Source organism: Bombina bombina, chromosome 1 (genome assembly GCF_027579735.1).
Source record: "Bombina bombina isolate aBomBom1 chromosome 1, aBomBom1.pri, whole genome shotgun sequence".
Classification (NCBI taxonomy): Eukaryota; Metazoa; Chordata; class Amphibia; order Anura; family Bombinatoridae; genus Bombina; species Bombina bombina.
The window spans coordinates 153,706,278-153,728,388 of record NC_069499.1 but is presented as its reverse complement, the minus strand read 5'-3'; the positions used below and the strand labels follow the sequence as shown (position 1 = coordinate 153,728,388).

The 22,111-nt window shown below is 40.9% G+C and overlaps 1 protein-coding gene across 1 annotated transcript in view; it reads right to left on the bottom strand.

Annotated features, from left to right (window-relative positions):
- The window catches only part of MIS18BP1 (MIS18 binding protein 1), a 399,326-nt gene that overhangs the window by 361,432 nt on the left and 15,783 nt on the right, over positions 1–22,111 (bottom strand). The window contains exon 3 of the mRNA XM_053697673.1: positions 17,820–17,981. Coding sequence (XP_053553648.1) covers positions 17,820–17,981 — 162 coding nt within the window. The remainder of the gene's footprint in view (positions 1–17,819; positions 17,982–22,111) is intronic.

The window sequence follows — 22,111 nt, the reverse complement described above, 5'->3', positions numbered from 1 at the left end:
GTCCAGCAGTCTCATAAGCTAAATGAATTATGCTTTTTAACCAAAAAGACAGAGAGGTTGCTGAAGTCCTTTGACCTCTCCTCTGTCCAGAATAGACAACAAACAAGGTGAATGTTTGATGAAAATATGTAGTAGCTTGTAAGTAAAACTTTAAAACACGAACCACGTCCAAATTGTGTAATAGACGTTCCTTCTTTGAAGAAGGATTAGGATACAAGAATGGAACAACAATCTCTTGAGTGATATTCTTGTTAGATACCACCTTAGGTAAAAACCCAGGTTGGTACACAGGACTACCTTATCCGTACGGAGAACCAGATAAGGAGAATCACATTGCAACGCAGATAACTCGGAGACTCTATGAGCCGAGGAAATAGCTACCAAAAGGAACTTTCCAAGATAGAAGTTTGATATCTATGGAATGAAAAGGTTCAAATGGAACTCCTTGAAGAACCTTAAGAACCAGCTTTAAGCTCCATGGCGGAGCAACATTTTTAACCACAGGCTTGGTTCTAACCAAAGCCTGACCAAATGCCTGAACGTCTAGAATACCTGCCAGACGCTTGTGCAAAAGAATAGAAATCTGTCCATTTAAAGAACTAGCTGACAACCCTTTTCTCAAAATCAACTTGGAGAAAAGATAATATCCTGGGAATCCAGACTTTACTCCATGAGTAACCCTTGGATTCATAACAATAAGATATTTACACCATATCTTATGTTAAATTTTCCTAGAGACAGGCTTTTATGCCTGTATTAAGGTATCAATTACTGACTCGGAGAAGCCATGCTTTGATAACATCAAGCGTTCTGTCTCCAGGCAGTCCATCTCAGATTAGTTATATTTAGATGGTTGAAAAGACCCTGAGGTAGAGGGTCCTGTCTCAGAAGCAGAGACAGTGGTGGAAAGGATGACATGTCCACCAGATCTGCATACCAGGTCCTGCGTGGCCACGCAGGCGCTGTCAAAAGCACCAAAGCACTCTCCTGCTTGATCTTGTGCAAACCCCTCCGGAGGGAATTCCCACTCCCCCGGATGAAAAGTCTGACGACTTAGAAAATCTGCCTCCCAGTTCTCAACACCTGGGATAGGGATAGCTTTTAGACAAGAGTGAGTCTCTGTCCAGTGAATTATTTTAGGACTTCTAACATTGCTAGGGAACTTCTGTTCCCCCTTGATGGTTGATGTAAGCCACAGTCGTGATATTGTCCGACTGAAATATGATGTACCTCAGAGTTGCTAATTGAGGCCAAGTCTGAAAAGCATGGAATATCGCTCCCAGTTCCAGAATATTCATTAGAAGGAGGGTCTCCTCCTGAGTCCACTATCCCTGAGCCTTCAGGGAGTTCCAGACTGTATCCCAACCTAAAAGGCTGGCATCTGTTGTAACAATTGTCCCATCTGACCTGCGGAAGGTCATACCCTTGGACAGATGGACCCGAGATAGTCACCAGAGAAGAGAATCTCTGGTTTCTTGGTCCGGATTTAACAGGAGAACAAATCTGTGTAATCCCCGTTCCTCTGGCTGAGCATGCATAGTTGCAGTGGTCTGAAATGTAGGCATGCAAGCGGTACTATGTCCCTTGCCGCTACCATTAAGCCGATTACATTCATGTACTGAGCCACCAAAGGGCGCGGATGGAATGAAGAACACGGCAGAAATTTAGAAACTTTGACAACCTGGACTCCGTCAGGTAAAACAGAATTTATGTTTACCTGATAAATTACTTTCTCCAACGGTGTGTCCGGTCCACGGCGTCATCCTTACTTGTGGGATATTCTCTTCCCCAACAGGAAATGGCAAAGAGCCCAGCAAAGCTGGTCACATGATCCCTCCTAGGCTCCGCCTTCCCCAGTCATTCGACCGACGTAAAGGAGGAATATTTGCATAGGAGAAATCATATGATACCGTGGTGACTGTAGTTAAAGAAAATAAAATATCAGACCTGATTAAAAAACCAGGGCGGGCCGTGGACCGGACACACCGTTGGAGAAAGTAATTTATCAGGTAAACATAAATTCTGTTTTCTCCAACATAGGTGTGTCCGGTCCACGGCGTCATCCTTACTTGTGGGAACCAATACCAAAGCTTTAGGACACGGATGATGGGAGGGAGCAAATCAGGTCACCTAGATGGAAGGCACCACGGTTTGCAAAACCTTTCTCCCAAAAATAGCCTCAGAAGAAGCAAAAGTATCAAATTTGTAAAATTTGGTAAAAGTGTGCAGTGAAGACCAAGTCGCTGCCTTACATATCTGATCAACAGAAGCCTCGTTCTTAAAGGCCCATGTGGAAGCCACGGCCCTAGTGGAATGAGCTGTGATTCTTTCAGGAGGCTGCCGTCCGGCAGTCTCATAAGCCAATCTGATGATGCTTTTAAGCCAAAAAGATAGAGAGGTAGAAGTTGCTTTTTGACCTCTCCTTTTACCAGAATAAACAACAAACAAAGAAGATGTTTGTCTGAAATCCTTTGTAGCATCTAAATAGAATTTTAGAGCACGCACTACATCCAAATTGTGCAACAAACGTTCCTTCTTTGAAACTGGATTCGGACACAAAGAAGGCACGACTATCTCCTGGTTAATGTTTTTGTTAGAAACAACTTTCGGAAGAAAACCAGGTTTAGTACGCAAAACCACCTTATCTGCATGGAACACCAGATAAGGAGGAGAACACTGCAGAGCAGATAACTCTGAAACTCTTCTAGCAGAAGAAATTGCAACCAAAAACAAAACTTTCCAAGATAATAACTTAATATCTACGGAATGTAAGGGTTCAAACGGAACCCCCTGAAGAACTGAAAGAACTAAATTGAGACTCCAAGGAGGAGTCAAAGGTTTGTAAACAGGCTTGATTCTAACCAGAGCCTGAACAAAAACATAATTTATGTAAGAACTTACCTGATAAATTCATTTCTTTCATATTAACAAGAGTCCATGAGCTAGTGACGTATGGGATATACATTCCTACCAGGAGGGGCAAAGTTTCCCAAACCTTAAAATGCCTATAAATACACCCCTCACCACACCCACAAATCAGTTTAACGAATAGCCAAGAAGTGGGGTGATAAGAAAAAAAGTGCGAAGCATATAAAATAAGGAATTGGAATAATTGTGCTTTATACAAAAAAATCATAACCACCACAAAAAAGGGTGGGCCTCATGGACTCTTGTTAATATGAAAGAAATGAATTTATCAGGTAAGTTCTTACATAAATTATGTTTTCTTTCATGTAATTAACAAGAGTCCATGAGCTAGTGACGTATGGGATAATGACTACCCAAGATGTGGATCTTTCCACACAAGAGTCACTAGAGAGGGAGGGATAAAATAAAGACAGCCAATTCCTGCTGAAAATAATCCACACCCAAAATAAAGTTTAACAAAAAACATAAGCAGAAGATTCAAACTGAAACCGCTGCCTGAAGAACTTTTCTACCAAAAACTGCTTCAGAAGAAGAAAATACATCAAAATGGTAGAATTTAGTAAAAGTATGCAAAGAGGACCAAGTTGCTGCTTTGCAGATCTGGTCAACCGAAGCTTCATTCCTAAACGCCCAGGAAGTAGAAACTGACCTAGTAGAATGAGCTGTAATTCTTTGAGGCGGAATTTTACCCGACTCAACATAGGCAAGATGAATTAAAGATTTCAACCAAGATGCCAAAGAAATGGCAGAAGCTTTCTGGCCTTTCCTAGAACCGGAAAAGATAACAAATAGACTAGAAGTCTTACGGAAAGATTTCGTAGCTTCAACATAATATTTCAAAGCTCTAACAACATCCAAAGAATGCAATGATTTCTCCTTAGAATTCTTAGGATTAGGACATAATGAAGGAACCACAATTTCTCTACTAATGTTGTTGGAATTCACAACTTTAGGTAAAAATTCAAAAGAAGTTCGCAACACCGCCTTATCCTGATGAAAAATCAGAAAAGGAGACTCACACGAAAGAGCAGATAATTCAGAAACTCTTCTAGCAGAAGAGATGGCCAAAAGGAACAAAACTTTCCAAGAAAGTAATTTAATGTCCAATGAATGCATAGGTTCAAACGGAGGAGCTTGAAGAGCTCCCAAAACCAAATTCAAACTCCATGGAGGAGAAATTGACTTAATGACAGGTTTTATACGAACCAAAGCTTGTACAAAACAATGAATATCAGGAAGAATAGCAATCTTTCTGTGAAAAAGAACAGAAAGAGCGGAGATTTGTCCTTTCAAAGAACTCGCGGACAAACCCTTATCTAAACCATCCTGAAGAAACTGTAAAATTCTCGGTATTCTAAAAGAATGCCAAGAAAAATGATGAGAAAGACACCAAGAAATATAAGTCTTCCAGACTCTATAATATATCTCTCGAGATACAGATTTACGAGCCTGTAACATAGTATTAATCACGGAGTCAGAGAAACCTCTATGACCAAGAATCAAGCGTTCAATCTCCATACCTTTAAATTTAAGGATTTCAGATCCGGATGGAAAAAAGGACCTTGAGACAGAAGGTCTGGTCTTAACGGAAGAGTCCATGGTTGGCAAGATGCCATCCGGACAAGATCCGCATACCAAAACCTGTGAGGCCATGCCGGAGCTATTAGCAGAACAAACGAGCATTCCCTCAGAATCTTGGAGATTACTCTTGGAAGAAGAACTAGAGGCGGAAAGATATAGGCAGGATGATACTTCCAAGGAAGTGATAATGCATCCACTGCCTCCGCCTGAGGATCCCGGGATCTGGACAGATACCTGGGAAGTTTCTTGTTTAGATGAGAGGCCATCAGATCTATCTCTGGGAGCCCCCACATTTGAACAATCTGAAGAAATACCTCTGGGTGAAGAGACCATTCGCCCGGATGCAACGTTTGGCGACTGAGATAATCCGCTTCCCAATTGTCTACACCTGGGATATGAACCGCAGAGATTAGACAGGAGCTGGATTCCGCCCAAACCAAAATTCGAGATACTTCTTTCATAGCCAGAGGACTGTGAGTCCCTCCTTGATGATTGATGTATGCCACAGTTGTGACATTGTCTGTCTGAAAACAAATGAACGATTCTCTCTTCAGAAGAGGCCAAAACTGAAGAGCTCTGAAAACTGCACGGAGTTCCAAGATATTGATCGGTAATCTCACCTCCTGAGATTCCCAAACTCCTTGTGCCGTCAGAGATCCCCACACAGCTCCCCAACCTGTGAGACTTGCATCTGTTGAAATTACAGTCCAGGTCGGAAGAACAAAAGAAGCCCCCTGAATTAAACGATGGTGATCTGTCCACCACGTTAGAGAGTGCCGAACAATCGGTTTTAAAGATATTAATTGATATATCTTCGTGTAATCCCTGCACCATTGGTTCAGCATACAGAGCTGAAGAGGTCGCATGTGAAAACGAGCAAAGGGGATCGCGTCCGATGCAGCAGTCATAAGACCTAGAATTTCCATGCATAAGGCTACCGAAGGGAATGATTGAGACTGAAGGTTTCGACAGGCTGTAATCAATTTTAGACGTCTCTTGTCTGTTAAAGACAAAGTCATGGACACTGAATCTATCTGGAAACCCAGAAAGGTTACCCTTGTTTGAGGAATCAAAGAACTTTTTGGTAAATTGATCCTCCAACCATGATCTTGAAGAAACAACACAAGTCGATTCGTATGAGACTCTGCTAAATGTAAAGACGGAGCAAGTACCAAGATATCGTCCAAATAAGGAAATACCACAATACCCTGTTCTCTGATTACAGACAGAAGGGCACCGAGAATCTTTGTGAAAATTCTTGGAGCTGTAGCAAGGCCAAACGGTAGAGCCACAAATTGGTAATGCTTGTCTAGAAAAGAGAATCTCAGGAACTGATAATGATCTGGATGAATCGGAATATGCAGATATGCATCCTGTAAATCTATTGTGGACATATAATTCCCTTGCTGAACAAAAGGCAATATAGTCCTTACAGTTACCATCTTGAACGTTGGTATCCTTACATAACGATTCAATAATTTTAGATCCAGAACTGGTCTGAAGGAATTCTCCTTCTTTGGTACAATGAAGAGATTTGAATAAAACCCCATCCCCTGTTCCGGAACTGGAACTGGCATAATTACTCCAGCCAACTCTAGATCTGAAACACAATTCAGAAATGCTTGAGCTTTCACTGGATTTACTGGGACATGGGAAAGAAAAAATCTCTTTGCAGGAGGTCTCATCTTGAAACCAATTCTGTACCCTTCTGAAACAATGTTCTGAATCCAAAGATTGTGAACAGAACTGATCCAAATTTCTTTGAAAAAACGTAACCTGCCCCCTACCAGCTGAACTGGAATGAGGGCCGTACCTTCATGTGAACTTAGAAGCAGGCTTTGCCTTTCTAGCAGGCTTGGATTTATTCCAGACTGGAGATGGTTTCCAAACTGAAACTGCTCCTGAGGACGAAGGATCAGGCTTTTGTTCTTTGTTGAAACGAAAGGAACGAAAACGATTGTTAGCCCTGTTTTTACCTTTAGACTTTTTATCCTGTGGTAAAAAAGTTCCTTTCCCACCAGTAACAGTTGAAATAATAGAATCCAACTGAGAACCAAATAATTTGTTTCCCTGGAAAGAAATGGAAAGTAGAGTTGATTTAGAAGCCATATCAGCATTCCAAGTCTTAAGCCATAAAGCTCTTCTGGCTAAGATAGCCAGAGACATAAATCTAACATCAACTCTAATAATATCAAAAATGGCATCACAGATGAAATTATTAGCATGCTGGAGAAGAATAATAATATCATGAGAATCACGATTTGTTACTTGTTGCGCTAGAGTTTCCAACCAAAAAGTTGAAGCTGCAGCAACATCAGCCAATGATATAGCAGGTCTAAGAAGATTACCTGAACATAGATAAGCTTTTCTTAGAAAAGATTCAATTTTTCTATCTAAAGGATCCTTAAACGAGGTACCATCTGATGTAGGAATGGTAGTACGTTTAGCAAGGGTAGAAATAGCCCCATCAACTTTAGGGATTTTGTCCCAAAATTCTAATCTGTCAGGCGGAACAGGATATAATTGCTTAAAACGTTTAGAAGGAGTAAATGAATTACCCAATCTATCCCATTCCTTAGCAATTACTGCAGAAATAGCATTAGGAACAGGAAAGACTTCTGGAATAACCGCAGGAGCTTTAAAAACCTTATCCAAACGTATAGAATTAGTATCAAGAGGACTAGAATCCTCTATTTCTAAAGCAATTAGTACTTCTTTAAGTAAAGAGCGAATAAATTCCATCTTAAATAAATATGAAGATTTATCAGCATCAATCTCTGAGACAGAATCCTCTGAACCAGAAGAGTCCAAAGAATCAGAATGATGGTGTTCATTTAAAAATTCATCTGTAGAGAGAGAAGATTTAAAAGACTTTTTACGTTTACTAGAAGGAGAAATAACAGACAAAGCCTTCTTTATGGATTCAGAAACAAAATCTCTTATGTTATCAGGAACATTCTGCACCTTAGATGTTGAGGGAACTGCAACAGGCAATGGTACATCACTAAAGGAAATATTATCTGCATTAACAAGTTTGTCATGACATTTAATACAAACAACAGCTGGAGGAATAGCTACCAAAAGTTTACAGCAGATACACTTAGCTTTGGTAGATCCAGCAGGCAGAGGTTTTCCTGTAGTATCTTCTGGCTCAGATGCAACGTGAGACATCTTGCAATATGTAAGAGAAAAAACAACATATAAAGCAAAATAGATCAAATTCCTTATAAGACAGTTTCAGGAATGGGAAAAAAATGCCAAACATCAAGCTTCTAGCAACCAGAAGCAAATGAAAAATGAGACTGAAATAATGTGGAGACAAAAGCGACGCCCATATTTTTTGGCGCCAAATAAGACGCCCACATTATTTGGCGCCTAAATGCTTTTGGCGCCAAAAATGACGCCACATCCGGAACGCCGACATTTTTGGCGCAAAATAACGTCAAAAAAATGACGCAACTTCCGGCGACACGTATGACGCCGGAAACGGAAATGAATTTTTGCGCCAAAAAAGTCCGCGCCAAGAATGACGCAATAAAATGAAGCATTTTCAGCCCCCGCGAGCCTAACAGCCCACAGGGAAAAAAGTCAAATTTTTGAGGTAAGAAAAATATGATAATTAAAGCATAATCCCAAATATGAAACTGACTGTCTGGAAATAAGGAAAGTTGAACATTCTGAGTCAAGGCAAATAAATGTTTGAATACATATATTTAGAACTTTATAAATAAAGTGCCCAACCATAGCTTAGAGTGTCACAGAAAATAAGACTTACTTACCCCAGGACACTAATCTACATGTTTGTAGAAAGCCAAACCAGTACTGAAACGAGAATCAGTAGAGGAAATGGTAAATATAAGAGTATATCGTCGATCTGAAAAGGGAGGTAAGAGATGAATCTCTACGACCGATAACAGAGAACCTTATGAAATAGACCCCGTAGAAGGAGATCACTGCATTCAATAGGCAATACTCTCCTCACATCCCTCTGACATTCACTGCACGCTGAGAGGAAAACCGGGCTCCAACTTGCTGCGGAGCGCATATCAACGTAGAATCTAGCACAAACTTACTTCACCACCTCCCTTGGAGGCAAAGTTTGTAAAACTGATTTGTGGGTGTGGTGAGGGGTGTATTTATAGGCATTTTAAGGTTTGGGAAACTTTGCCCCTCCTGGTAGGAATGTATATCCCATACGTCACTAGCTCATGGACTCTTGTTAATTACATGAAAGAAAGCTTGAACATCTGGCACAGCCGCCAGCTTTTTGTGAAGTAAAACAGATAAAGCCGAAATCTGTCCCTTCAAAGAACTTGCAGATAATCCTTTCTCCAAACCTTCTTGAAGAAAGGATAGAATCTAAGGAATTTTTATCTTCTTCCATGGGAATCCTTTAGATTCACACCAACAGATATATTTTTTCCATATTTTATGGTAGATTTTTCTAGTTACAGGCTTTCTGGCCTGAACAAGAGTATCAATGACAGAATCTGAGAACCCTCGCTTTGATAAAATCAAGCGTTCAATCTCCAAGCAGTCAGTTGGAGTGATGCCAGATTCGGATGTTCGAACGGACCTTGAACAAGAAGGTCCTGTCTCAAAGGTAGCTTCCATGGTGGAGCCGATGACATATTCACCAGGTCTGCATACCAAGTCCTGCGTGGCCACGCAGGAGCTATCAAGATCACCGATGCCCTCTCCTGATTGATCCTGGCTACCAGCCTGGGGATGAGAGGAAACGGTGGGAATACATAAGCTAGGTTGAAGGTCCAAGGTGCTACTAGTGCATCTACTAGAGTCGCCTTGGGATCCCTGGATCTGGACCCGTAGCAAGGAACCTTGAAGTTCTGACGAGAGGCCATCAGATCCATGTCTGGAATGCCCCACAACTGAGTAATTTGGGCAAAGATTTCCGGATGGAGTTCCCACTCCCCCGGATGAAAAGTCTGACGACTCAGAAAATCCGCTTCCCAGTTTTCCACTCCTGGGATGTGGATTGCAGACAAGTGGCAGGAGTGAGTCTCCACCCATTGAATGATTTTGGTCACTTCTTCCATCGCCAGGGAACTCCTTGTTCCCCCCTGATGGTTGATATACGCAACAGTCGTCATGTTGTCTGATTGAAACCGTATGAATTTGGCCTTTGCTAGCTGAGGCCAAGCCTTGAGAGCATTGAATATCGCTCTCAGTTCCAGAATATTTATCGGGAGAAGAGATTCTTCCCGAGACCAAAGACCCTGAGCTTTCAGGGGTTCCCAGACCGCGCCCCAGCCCACCATACTGGCGTCGGTCGTGACAATGACCCACTCTGGTCTGCGGAAGCTCATCCCCTGTGACAGGTTGTCCAGGGTCAGCCACCAACGGAGTGAATCTCTGGTCCTCTGATCTACTTGTATCGTCGGAGACAAGTCTGTATAATCCCCATTCCACTGACTGAGCATGCACAGTTGTAATGGTCTCAGATGAATTCGCGCAAAAGGAACTATATCCATTGCCGCGACCATCAAACCTATTACTTCCATGCACTGCGCTATGGAAGGAAGAGGAACAGAATGAAGTACTTGACAAGAGCTTAGAAGTTTTGATTTTCTGGCCTCTGTCAGAAAAATCCTCATTTCTAAGGAGTCTATTATCGTTCCCAAGAAGGGAACTCTTGTTGACGGAGATAGAGAACTTTTTTCTACGTTCACTTTCCACCCGTGAGATCTGAGAAAGGCCAGGACAATGTCCGTATGAGCCTTTGCTTGTGGTAGGGACGACGCTTGAATCAGTATGTCGTCCAAGTAAGGTACTACTGCAATGCCCCTTGGTCGTAGCACCGCTAGAAGGGACCCTAGTACCTTTGTGAAAATTCTTGGAGCAGTGGCTAATCCGAATGGAAGTGCCACAAACTGGTAATGCTTGTCCAGAAAGGCGAACCTTAGGAACCGATGATGTTCCTTGTGGATAGGAATATGTAGATACGCATCCTTTAAATCCACAGTGGTCATGAATTGACCTTCCTGGATGGAAGGAAGAATTGTCCGAATGGTTTCCATTTTGAACGATGAAACCTTGCGAAACTTGTTTAGGATCTTGAGATCTAAGATTGGTCTGAATGTTCCCTCTTTTTTGGGAACTATGAACAGATTGGAGTAGAATCCCATCCCTTGTTCTCCTAATGGAACAGGATGAATCACTCCCATTTTTAACAGGTCTTCTACACAATGTAAGAATGCCTGTCTTTTTATGTGGTCTGAAGACAATTGAGACCTGTGGAACCTCCCCCTTGGGGGTAGCTCCTTGAATTCCAGAAGATAACCTTGGGAGACTATTTCTAGCGCCCAAGGATCCAGAACATCTCCTGCCCAAGCCTGAGCGAAGAGAGAAAGTCTGCCCCCCACCAGATCCGGTCCCGGATCGGGGGCCAACATCTCATGCTGTCTTGGTAGCAGTGGCAGGTTTCTTGGCCTGCTTACCTTTGTTCCAGCCTTGCATTGGCCTCCAGGCTGGCTTGGTTTGAGAAGTATTACCCTCTTGCTTAGAGGATGTAGCACTTGGGGCTGGTCCGTTTCTGCGAAAGGGACGAAAATTTGGTTTATTTTTAGCCTTGAAAGACCTATCCTGAGGAAGGGCGTGGCCCTTACCCCCAGTGATATCAGAAATAATCTCTTTCAAGTCAGGGCCAAACAGCGTTTTCCCCTTGAAAGGTATTTTAAGCAATTTGTTCTTGGAAGACGCATCCGCTGACCAAGATTTTAGCCAAAGCGCTCTGCGCGCCACAATAGCAAACCCTGAATTTTTCGCCGCTAATCTAGCCAATTGCAAAGTGGCGTCTAAAGTAAAAGAGTTAGCCAATTTGAGAGCATGAATTCTGTCCATAATCTCCTCATAAGAAGAATCTTTATTGAGCGACTTTTCTAGTTCATCGAACCAGAAACACGCTGCTGTAGTGACAGGAACCATGCATGAAATTGGTTGTAGAAGGTAACCTTGCTGAACAAACATCTTTTTAAGCAAACCCTCTAATTTTTTATCCATAGGATCTTTGAAAGCACAACTATCTTCTATAGGGATAGTAGTGCGTTTGTTTAGAGTAGAAACCGCCCCCTCGACCTTGGGGACTGTCTGCCATAAGTCCTTTCTGGGGTCGACCATAGGAAACAATTTCTTAAATATAGGGGGAGGGACAAAAGGTATGCCGGGCCTTTCCCATTCTTTGTTTACAATGTCCGCCACCCGCTTGGGTATAGGAAAAGCTTCGGGGGGCCCCGGGACCTCTAGGAACTTGTCCATCTTACATAATTTCTCTGGAATGACCAAATTCTCACAATCATCCAGAGTAGATAACACCTCCTTAAGCAGAGCGCGGAGATGTTCCAATTTAAATTTGAATGTAATCACATCAGGTTCAGCTTGTTGAGAAATTTTCCCTGAATCTGAAATTTCTCCCTCAGACAAAACCTCCCTGGCCCCCTCAGACTGGTGTAGGGGCACTTCAGAACCAATATCATCAGCGTCCTCATGCTCTTCAGTATTTTCTAAAACAGAGCAGTCGCGCTTTCGCTGATAAGTGGGCATTTTGGCTAAAATGTTTTTGATAGAATTATCCATTACAGCCGTTAATTGTTGCATAGTAAGGAGTATTGGCGCACTAGATGTACTAGGGGCCTCCTGTGTGGGCAAGACTGGTGTAGACGAAGGAGGGGATGATGCAGTACCATGCTTACTCCCCTCACTTGAGGAATCATCTTGGGCATCATTTTCTCTAAATTTTGTGTCACATAAATCACATCTATTTAAATGAGAAGGAACCTTGGCTTCCCCACATACAGAACATAGTCTATCTGATAGTTCAGACATGTTAAACAGGCATAAACTTGATAACAAAGTACAAAAAACGTTTTAAAATAAAACCGTTACTGTCACTTTAAATTTTAAACTGAACACACTTTATTACTGAAAATGTGAAAAAGTATGAAGGAATTGTTCAAAATTCACCAAAATTTCACCACAGTGTCTTAAAGCCTTAAAAGTATTGCACACCAAATTTGAAAGCTTTAACTCTTAAAATAACGGAACCGGAGCCGTTTTTATATTTAACCCCTATACAGTCCCTGGTATCTGCTTTGCTGAGACCCAACCAAGCCCAAAGGGGAATACGATACCAAATGACGCCTTCAGTAAGCTTTTTCTATGTATCTGAGCTCCTCACACATGCATCTGCATGTCTTGCTTCCCAAAAACAACTGCACAATAGAGGCGCGAAAATGAGGCTCTGCCTATGATTAGAGAAGGCCCCCAGTGAAAAAGGTGTCCAATACAGTGCCTGCCGGTTATTTTACATAATTCCCAAGAATAAAATAACTCCTCAAAACTATGAAGTATTAAAAATGCTTATATATCAATCGTTTTAGCCCAGAAAAATGTCTACCAGTCTTTAAAGCCCTTGTGAAGCCCTTTATTCTTATTTAATAAAAATGGCTTACCGGATCCCATAGGGAAAATGACAGCTTCCAGCATTACCAAGTCTTGTTAGAAATGTGTCATACCTCAAGCAGCAAAAGTCTGCTCACTGTTTCCCCCAACTGAAGTTAATTCCTCTCAACAGTCCTGTGTGGAAACAGCCATAGATTTTAGTAACGGTTGCTAAAATCATTTTCCTCTTACAAACAGAAATCTTCATCTCTTTTCTGTTTCAGATTAAATAGTACATACCAGCACTATTTTAAAATAACAAACTCTTGATTGAAGAATAAAAACTACAGTTAAACACAAAAAAAAACTCTAAGCCATCTCCGTGGAGATGTTGCCTGTACAACGGCAAAGAGAATGACTGGGGAAGGCGGAGCCTAGGAGGGATCATGTGACCAGCTTTGCTGGGCTCTTTGCCATTTCCTGTTGGGGAAGAGAATATCCCACAAGTAAGGATGACGCCGTGGACCGGACACACCTATGTTGGAGAAATTTTAATTTCTACAAAATCTATCAGAATCCCTAGGAGGGAAACCCTTGATATTGGGGATAGAGAACTCTTTCCTTGTTCACTTTCCACCCATGCGATCTCAGAAATGCCAGAACTACGTCCGTATGAGACTTGGCAACTTGGATGTTTGACGCCTGTATCAGGATGTCGTCTAAATAAGGGGCCACTTCTATGCCCCGCGGCCTAAGGACCGCCAAAGTGACCCCAGAACCTCCATAAAGATTCTAGGGGCTGTAGTTAACCCAAAGGAAAGAGCTACAAACTGGTAATGCCTGTCTAGAAAGGCAAACCTGAAAAACCGATGGTGATCTTTATGCATCGTAATGTGAGGATAAGCATCCGTCAAATCCATTGTAGTCCTCTATTGACTCTCCTGGATCATAGTTAAGATGGTACGAATAGTTTCCATCTTAAATGATAGAATTCTAAAGAATTTGTTTAAGATCTTTTAGATCCAAAATAGGTCTGAAGGTTTCCTTTCCTTGGGAACCACAAACCGATTTGAGGAAAACTGTGTCCCTGTTCCTCTATTGGAACTGAATGGGTCACATACACAATGCAAGAATGTCTCTTTCTTTATCTGGTTTGCAGATAAATGTGAAAGGCAAAAACTCCCCTTTTTTGGGGGGGAAAGCTTTGAAATCCAGAAGATATCTCTGGGGTATAATTTCCAATGCCCAGGGAGCCTGGGCATCTCTTGCCCACGCCTGGGCGAAGAATGAAGTCTGCCCCCTATAGGATCCGTTACCAGATAGGGGTCCGTTCCTCATGCTGTTTTAGAGGCAGCAGCAGGCTCCTTGACCTGCTTATCTTTGTTCCAGGTCCGGTTGTCTCCAGACCACCTTGGACTGAGCAAAAGTTCCCTCTTATTTTGCCTTAGAGGAAGTTGATGCCACACCTGCCTTGAATTTTCGAAAGGCACGAAAATTAGGCCTTTTTTGTCCCTTGATTTGGACCTGTCCTGAGGAAGGGCATGATCTTTTCCTCCAGTGATATAAGTAATAATCTCCTTCAAACTAGGCCTGAATAGGGTCTGCCCCTTGAAGGGAAGTTAAGTAGCTTATTTATTAAAGTCACGACAGCTGACCATGATATAAGCCATAGCGCTCTGCGCGCCAGTATAGTAAAAAACAAAATTCTTAGCCGTTAGTCTAGTCAAAGGAACAAAGGCATCAGAAAACAAAGGAATTGGCTAGCTTAAGTGCTCTAAGCTTGTCAAATATATTCATCCAATGGCGCCTGTAAAGCCTCATCAAGAGACTCAAACCAGAACGCCGCAGCAGCAGTGACAGGAGCAATGCGTGCAAGGGGCTGCAGGATAAAACCCTGTTGAATAAACATTTTTTATCCATTGGATCTAAAAAAGCACAACAGTCCTCGCCAGAGGTAGTGGTACGCTTAGCTAGAGTAGAAACTCTTCTCTCCACCTTAGGAACTGTCTGCCATAAGTCCCGTGTGGTGGCAACTATTAGAAAACATTCTTCTAAAAAATAGGAGGGGAAGAGAACGGCACACCTGGTCTATCCCATTCCTTATGAAAAATTTTAGTAAACCTCTTTAGGTATTGGAAAAACATAAGTACACACCGGCACTGCATATTATTTATCCAGTCTACACAATTTCTCTGGCACTGCGATTGTACACATTCATTCAGAGCAGCTAAAGCCTCCCTGAGCAACAAGTGGAGGTTCTCAAGCATAAATTTTAAATGTAGAAATATCAGAATCAGGTTAAATCATCTTCCCTGAGTCACAAATATCACCCACAGACTAAGCATATTGTGAGGTAGTATCAGACATGGTTCTTAAAGCGTCTGTATGCTCTGTATCTACCCCCAGAGCTGTTTTGCTTTCCTTTAATTTCAGGTAGTCTGACTAATACTGCTGCCAGTGTATTATACACAACCTTTGCCATGTCTTGTAAAATAAACGCTATGGGCCATTGATATACTTGGCGCCATTTGAGCGTGAGTCCCTGGAGCGGGAGTCAAAGGGTCTGACACGTGGGGAGAGTTAGTCGGCATAACTTCCCCCTCGACAGAATCCTCTGGTGATAATGTTTTTAAATACAAAAAATGATCTTTATTGTTTAACATGAAATCAGTACATCTGGTACACATTCTAAAATGGGGTTCCACCATGGCTTTAAACATAATAAACACAGAGCCTCCTCTATGTTAGACATGTTAGACCTAATAAAGAGACTAGTAAGCTTGGAAAACACTTTAAATCAAGTTAACAAGCAAATATAACAAACGTTACTGTGCCTTTAAGAGAAACAAATTTTGTCAAAATTTGAAAAACAGTGAAAAAAGGCAGTAAATCAAACGAAATTTTTACAGTACATGTAATAAGTTAACAGAGCATTGCACCCACTTGCAAATGGATGATTAACCCCTTAATGCAAAAAACAGATTAAAAAAAAAAAAAACGACATTTTTTTAAACAGACACAACAAAACTGCCACAGCTGAGCTGTGGATTACCTTCCCTATAACTGTTTCTATGCAAAATTTAAGCCAGCCATGTGGAAAAATTAGGCCCCAATAAGTTTTATCACCAAACATATGTTAAAAAACGATTAAACATGCCAGCAAACGTTTTAAAACACATTCTTATAAGAGTATGTATGTCTATTAATAAGCCTGATCCAGTCGCTATCACTGCATTTAAGGCTTTACTTACATTACTTCGGTATCAGCAGTATTTTCTTAGTCAATTCCATTCCTTAGAAAAATATATTACTGCACATACCTTAGCATATATCTCTATCAATCAGCCTGGTACCAGTCGCTTTCACTGCATTTAAAGGCTGTACTTACATTACTTCGGTATCAGCAGTATTTTCTTAGTCAATTCCATTCCTTAGAAAAATATTTTACTGCACATACCTTATTTGCAGGAAAACCTGCACGCCATTCCCCCTCTGAAGTACCTTACTCCTCAGAATGTGTGAGAACAGCAACTGGATCTTAGTTACGTCTGCTAAGATCATAGAAAAAACGCAGGCAGATTCTTCTTCCAAATACTGCCTGAGATAAACAGCATTTAAAAATAACAAACTTTTGATTGAAGAAATAAACTAAGTATAAAAAACCACAGACTCTCACGACCTATCTATGTTGAGACTTGCAAGAGAATGACTGGTAATGGCAGTTAGGGGAGGAGCTATATAGCAGCTTTGCTGTGGGTGGACTCTTGCAGCTTCCTGTTGGGAAGGAGAATATATCCCATAAGTAATGGATGATCCGTGGACTGGATACACTTAACAAGAGAAAATGCCAATAAACAAGCTTCTAGTAACCAGAAGCAAAGAAAAAATGAGACTGAAATAATGTGGAGACAAAAAGCGACGCCCATATTTTTTTAGCGCCCAAAAAATTTGGCGCCTAAATGCTTTTTGGCGCCAGAAATGACGCCACATCCGGAACGCCGACATTTTTGGCGCAAAAGGACGTCAAAAAAATGACGCAACTTCCGGCGACACGTATGACGCCGGAAACAGAAAAGATTTTTTGCGCCAAAAAAGTCCGCGCCAAGAATGACACAATAAAATGAAGCATTTTCAGCCCCCGCGAGCCTAACAGCCCACAGGGAAAAATTTTTAAGGTAAGAAAAAAATGATTGATTCAAATGCATTATCCCAAATATGAAACTGACTGTCTGAAAATAAGGAATGTTGAACATCCTGAGTCAAGGCAAATAAATGTTTGAATACATATATTTAGAACTTTATAAATAAAGTGTCCAACCATAGCTTAGAGTGTCACAGAAAATAAGATTTACTTACCCCAGGACACTCATCTACATGTTTGTAGAAAGCCAAACCAGTACTGAAACGAAAATCAGCAGAGGTAATGGTATATAAATAAGAGTATATCGTCGATCTGAAAAGGGAGGTAAGAGATGAATCTCTACGACCGATAACAGAGAACCTATGAAATAGACCCCGTAGAAGGAGATCACTGCATTCAAATAGGCAATACTCTCCTCACATCCCTCTGACATTCACTGCACGCTGAGAGGAAAACCGGGCTCCAACTTGCTGCGGAGCGCATATCAACGTAGAATCTAGCACAAACTTACTTCACCACCTCCATAGGAGGCAAAGTTTGTAAAACTGAATTGTGGGTGTGGTGAGGGGTGTATTTGTAGGCATTTTGAGGTTTGGGAAACTTTGCCCCTCCTGGTAGGAATGTATATCCCATACGTCACTAGCTCATGGACTCTTGCTAATTACATGAAAGAAAAAGAGATAAAGAGAGAGAGAGAGAGAGAGAGAGAGAGAGAGAGAGAGAGAATTACTTTTCTACAAATGATGTTTTAGTAAAAAAACAAAACACCTACCCCGTTCCGAAATATGGTTCCCTTGAGCAGAATTCATCTTCTGTCTCTCCATAGCCTTCTCTTTCATTAGCAAAAACATTTTAGCTGGTGATGCTGTTGCAATTAGGTCTCTTGGCAAATTATGTATATTTCTGGAAAGTGGTGCATTTCCCGGCTCCATCCCTTTGCAAAAGGAAAAGATATCAGGTGTAATAGGAAACAAGTTTGTACAAGGATCACGAAAACACAAAATTACTAAGATACAAACTATTTTAATGTAGTTAAAAGGACTTTGCTACATGTATAAAAAGGTGTGCTGAAAACCCCCCAAGCTGTCATCATTCTGGTAGGGTAAGTCGATGTGAAAGATCTATTCAAGGCTAGTCATGCAAAAGAAAGCACATCCTATCAGTTTTAGCAAAAAACCTTTCATGGAACCCCCCCAACAAAAACAAGTTTTTAGAATGTTTATAGTGACCTGGAAGACAAAATTAAACTCTCATGATCTCAAGTCAGAGCATACATTTTAAGACACAATTATTACATTTACTGAATTCTCTTTGTATCATTCGTTGAAAAGCATACCTAGGTAGGCTCAGAGGCAGCAGTGCACTACAGGGAGTAAGCTGGTGATAGATGAATGCCACTTAGCTCACCAGATGTTTTCAGCTATCTTTTAGTAGTGCCTTGCTGCTCTGAAATTCACAATAACAGGTTTTCAGCATATGATTGTGGATGGTACAATAACTTTATATAGGATAGTGAAATACCCAGAGAGACAGAACTTTTGTTCACTTTCTACAATTACATTTTTTTTTAGTGAAAACTTTTCTGCAGGTCATTTTTATTTTTTTTTGTAAATATTTTTATTGGGATTCAAAATAAAGCAAGCAAACATTACAGAGCCAGAGAGTCTGTACAAAGAAATAATTTCCAGTTAAATGACTTGAATAATCAAAACATAATTGACAAAATACATGTATATGCCCATATGCAACAGTGTTAATGGACATATAGCTTGCCTCTCAAACTAGATGCCCTCCAATTAGTAGCTGAGGCCACTCTTGGACCTCCTAGTTCTAATGGAAACATGTTGGTACAGAGGGCGGTCATGAACAATATGAGACCACTTTTGGATCTCAAATGGTAAATCCCATTTTTTCTTTTTTGTATTCAATATGTCATGTGAAATTATATAAAAGAACAACAATATATATAACAATATTATATGTAATAAAAGATGAGATTGCTATAGGATGAATTTTCCTATGCTCACAACGTGAGCCCAATGGAGTATATGGGGGGGGGGGAGGGAGGGAAATTATAAAATATAAATGCTCAGTAGGAATATTGGTGATGTCTGGGGGAAGAGGGAAGAGGGTATGGGGGGGGGTGTCGGGGGCGGATCTGACAATAATATTATAAGGCACAGTATTCCAATGATAACTGAGAACTATGTATTAATTTGTTACTCTATAATAAACCAATATGTCTAAGGGGTGTGGGTTGTATCTCCCCTCGGGGATTGTTGTCTCCACTGGACACAGACGGAAAAGGGATATTGGGTATGACCCACCCTGATATACAGAGTGGGAAAGGGTGAGGGGAGATACTTTCCCTATCTTTTCTCTTTCAATAAGGGTTGTAGTCATGCATAGTATAGAGGAGGGCATTGTATTCCTAGTAAGCTGATGGTGGGGGGAGGAGCTAATGATGGCATATAGGACGTTTTATAGAAATGTAAAGAGACAAATTGGGGATATAGGAAGTATTGCCAAGCAAAGCATTAGTGTCACCATCTTATCTATATAAGCGTAATGAAGGGTGCAGAGCTAAGATATGAATAAAGTGCATACTAGAATGGAGTGAATATATGCACAGGGACCATGGGGTCATATAAAAAATGAATCTATCATAAAAGGCAAATTGGCTGTGGGGTACAGCCATCTAAATATGCAATAGCATGTAACAGTTTGAGCGAGATGAATAGTGCATATATAGGGTTAAAGGGGGATATCATCTTGACTCCCTGGAGTATAGTAAACATATCCGTTTAATATTTTTTTTTTAGATTGATAGCCATGTCATCTCAGCCGCTGACAACATGGCGATACTACTTCCAGCTGGAGTCATAGAAAATATAAAAGGAGAAGTAGTTGCTCAAATTAATGTTAATACCCCTATATGCAAGAGACCCTGAAGCTAGATAGTATGTATTGACCATGCACACTTAGATAACAGTGGAACAATGGATTATAGTAACAAGTGTATAAGAACACATATCCTAGTACTTCTGTAAACAGTAAAATATAAGTTAGTTGAGTGGTATAAATTAGGTGAATATAGACAAAGTGGTAACAAAGCCAATTTGTAATATAGATAAGTAATAATTCCTATTATAAGCAGCCCACCTAGTATTACCCAGTAAGGTAATAAGGAGAAACAGAAGAGGAAATTAGTATATGTGTACAGGTTAACTCAGGGAAAGGAGTTGTTAGGTACTCTCATATGGCTTATGTATATATTCACTTAAATTGTGAAATGACAGGCATACCTTTAACACATTAAACTGTACTGTAATAAAGCTGTGAGTTGCTTAGAATCAGCCTATTATTATGTATAACACCTCAGTAGATTTATAGTTTAGATGTGTGATCACTGACATTCCAACTGATATGCAAAACAAAGGAACATACCATTCTCCTGAATAAACCCAAACTTTTCTCCCTGTTGTATCTCCCATATATCAAGATATATAGTGTGTCTGCAGAGGGCAACTCGATAGGGGTAGAGCTGGGAATCATGGAGAGAGCCCAATTAGTATAACGACCTAAACTAAAGCCAAACGTGCCCTGAAATATGCTGTGTGCAGTGTTGTTAAGCCTTGACTCCCCTCCGGTGGTGGAAAATGGTAATTACATCCTTTAAGAAACAAAATTAATTGAAGTCTCGATTCTGTAATGTGGAAGAGATCTATGGAACTAGAAAAGGCAGATTATCTGCTAATCTATAGTCTGCAATCACTATTGAACACACTAGAACATTACCTAAGACATTTGAAACTAGAAAATTGCATAAAATAGACAAGCATCCATTTTCCCATTCAAGTATCACGATTGACATATTCCCAAGAAAGCTTACACTTGTCCTTCTTTCAACACTAAGAATAACAGTAGGAATTACAGATCATATGTTCAACTATGGGCGAGCTATATATATATATATATATATATATATATATATATATATATATATATATATATATATATAGATATAGCACTAGAAACTTACGCTATAACAGGAACAGAATTCAAACTGAAAATCCTTAGCCTGAACTGCAAAGTGAAACATCATAAAAGTTAGCGGGTTCTTCACTACTTGTAGTTAGTAACCATCTAGAAGGGTGTTGATGAATTAGCCCACTCCTCTCTTACATATTGCTGGTAGTCTGTGTATTGTCCTTAATTACTTGCAAGAAGTAAACTTACACTGTCCTTCACATGCTATTACAGGTGCCTTCACTCTCATCTGCTTCACGTTCACATGAGGAGCAGCAATCTCCTCTCGCCAGGTTGCAATGTTTATATGACCAAACGTGTAAAGTCTACCGGGAACCTTGGAAGAAAGCCAGAGAATCTGACCCTCCATTACCAGGGAAAGAATCTCCCATTGTCGTCTGACCTTAATAGACCTGAACATCTCAGGCATTAGTTGCAGATCAAGTTGAATAGACTTAATGTCTTGTCGTGACTCCATCTGATCTAAGAGTGCTCCCGATGCGATCCTCACTTCCAGCAGGTTGTTAGTTCTGCTTGGCCTCCAATTTGCAGCGCTATCAACCTCCTTTGCCAGTCTCTTGCTCTGTGCAACATTGTCTTGGGCATTTATCTCCCAACTTTGCATGTACCTCTGTAGCAGTTTCTCTGTTCATCGCCTGCTCCTCTGTCTGCACTCCACTCCTTCCCCGCATACTACACATGGGCAACTTACTCCATTCTTTTGCCCAGCAATCTTGTATTCGTTCAAAGTGTTCGTCTAGTAGACGAATGACTGCATTCAGGGGTATCCTCTCCATGCTCGCGGGGGGAGATCGTATGAAGTGAAAGGCCTAGGCAAGTCTTTAGTGCAATATGTTGTTCCGGAATAAAAGGCAGGCCGCAAGTGCGTGATGAAAAGCTGACAGGAAAATGTCACCTGAGCATCTCTATGTAAAAAACAGAATTTATGTTTACCTGATAAATTACTTTCTCTTGCGGTGTATCCAGTCCACAGATTCATCCATTACTTGTGGGATATTCTCATTCCCTACAGGA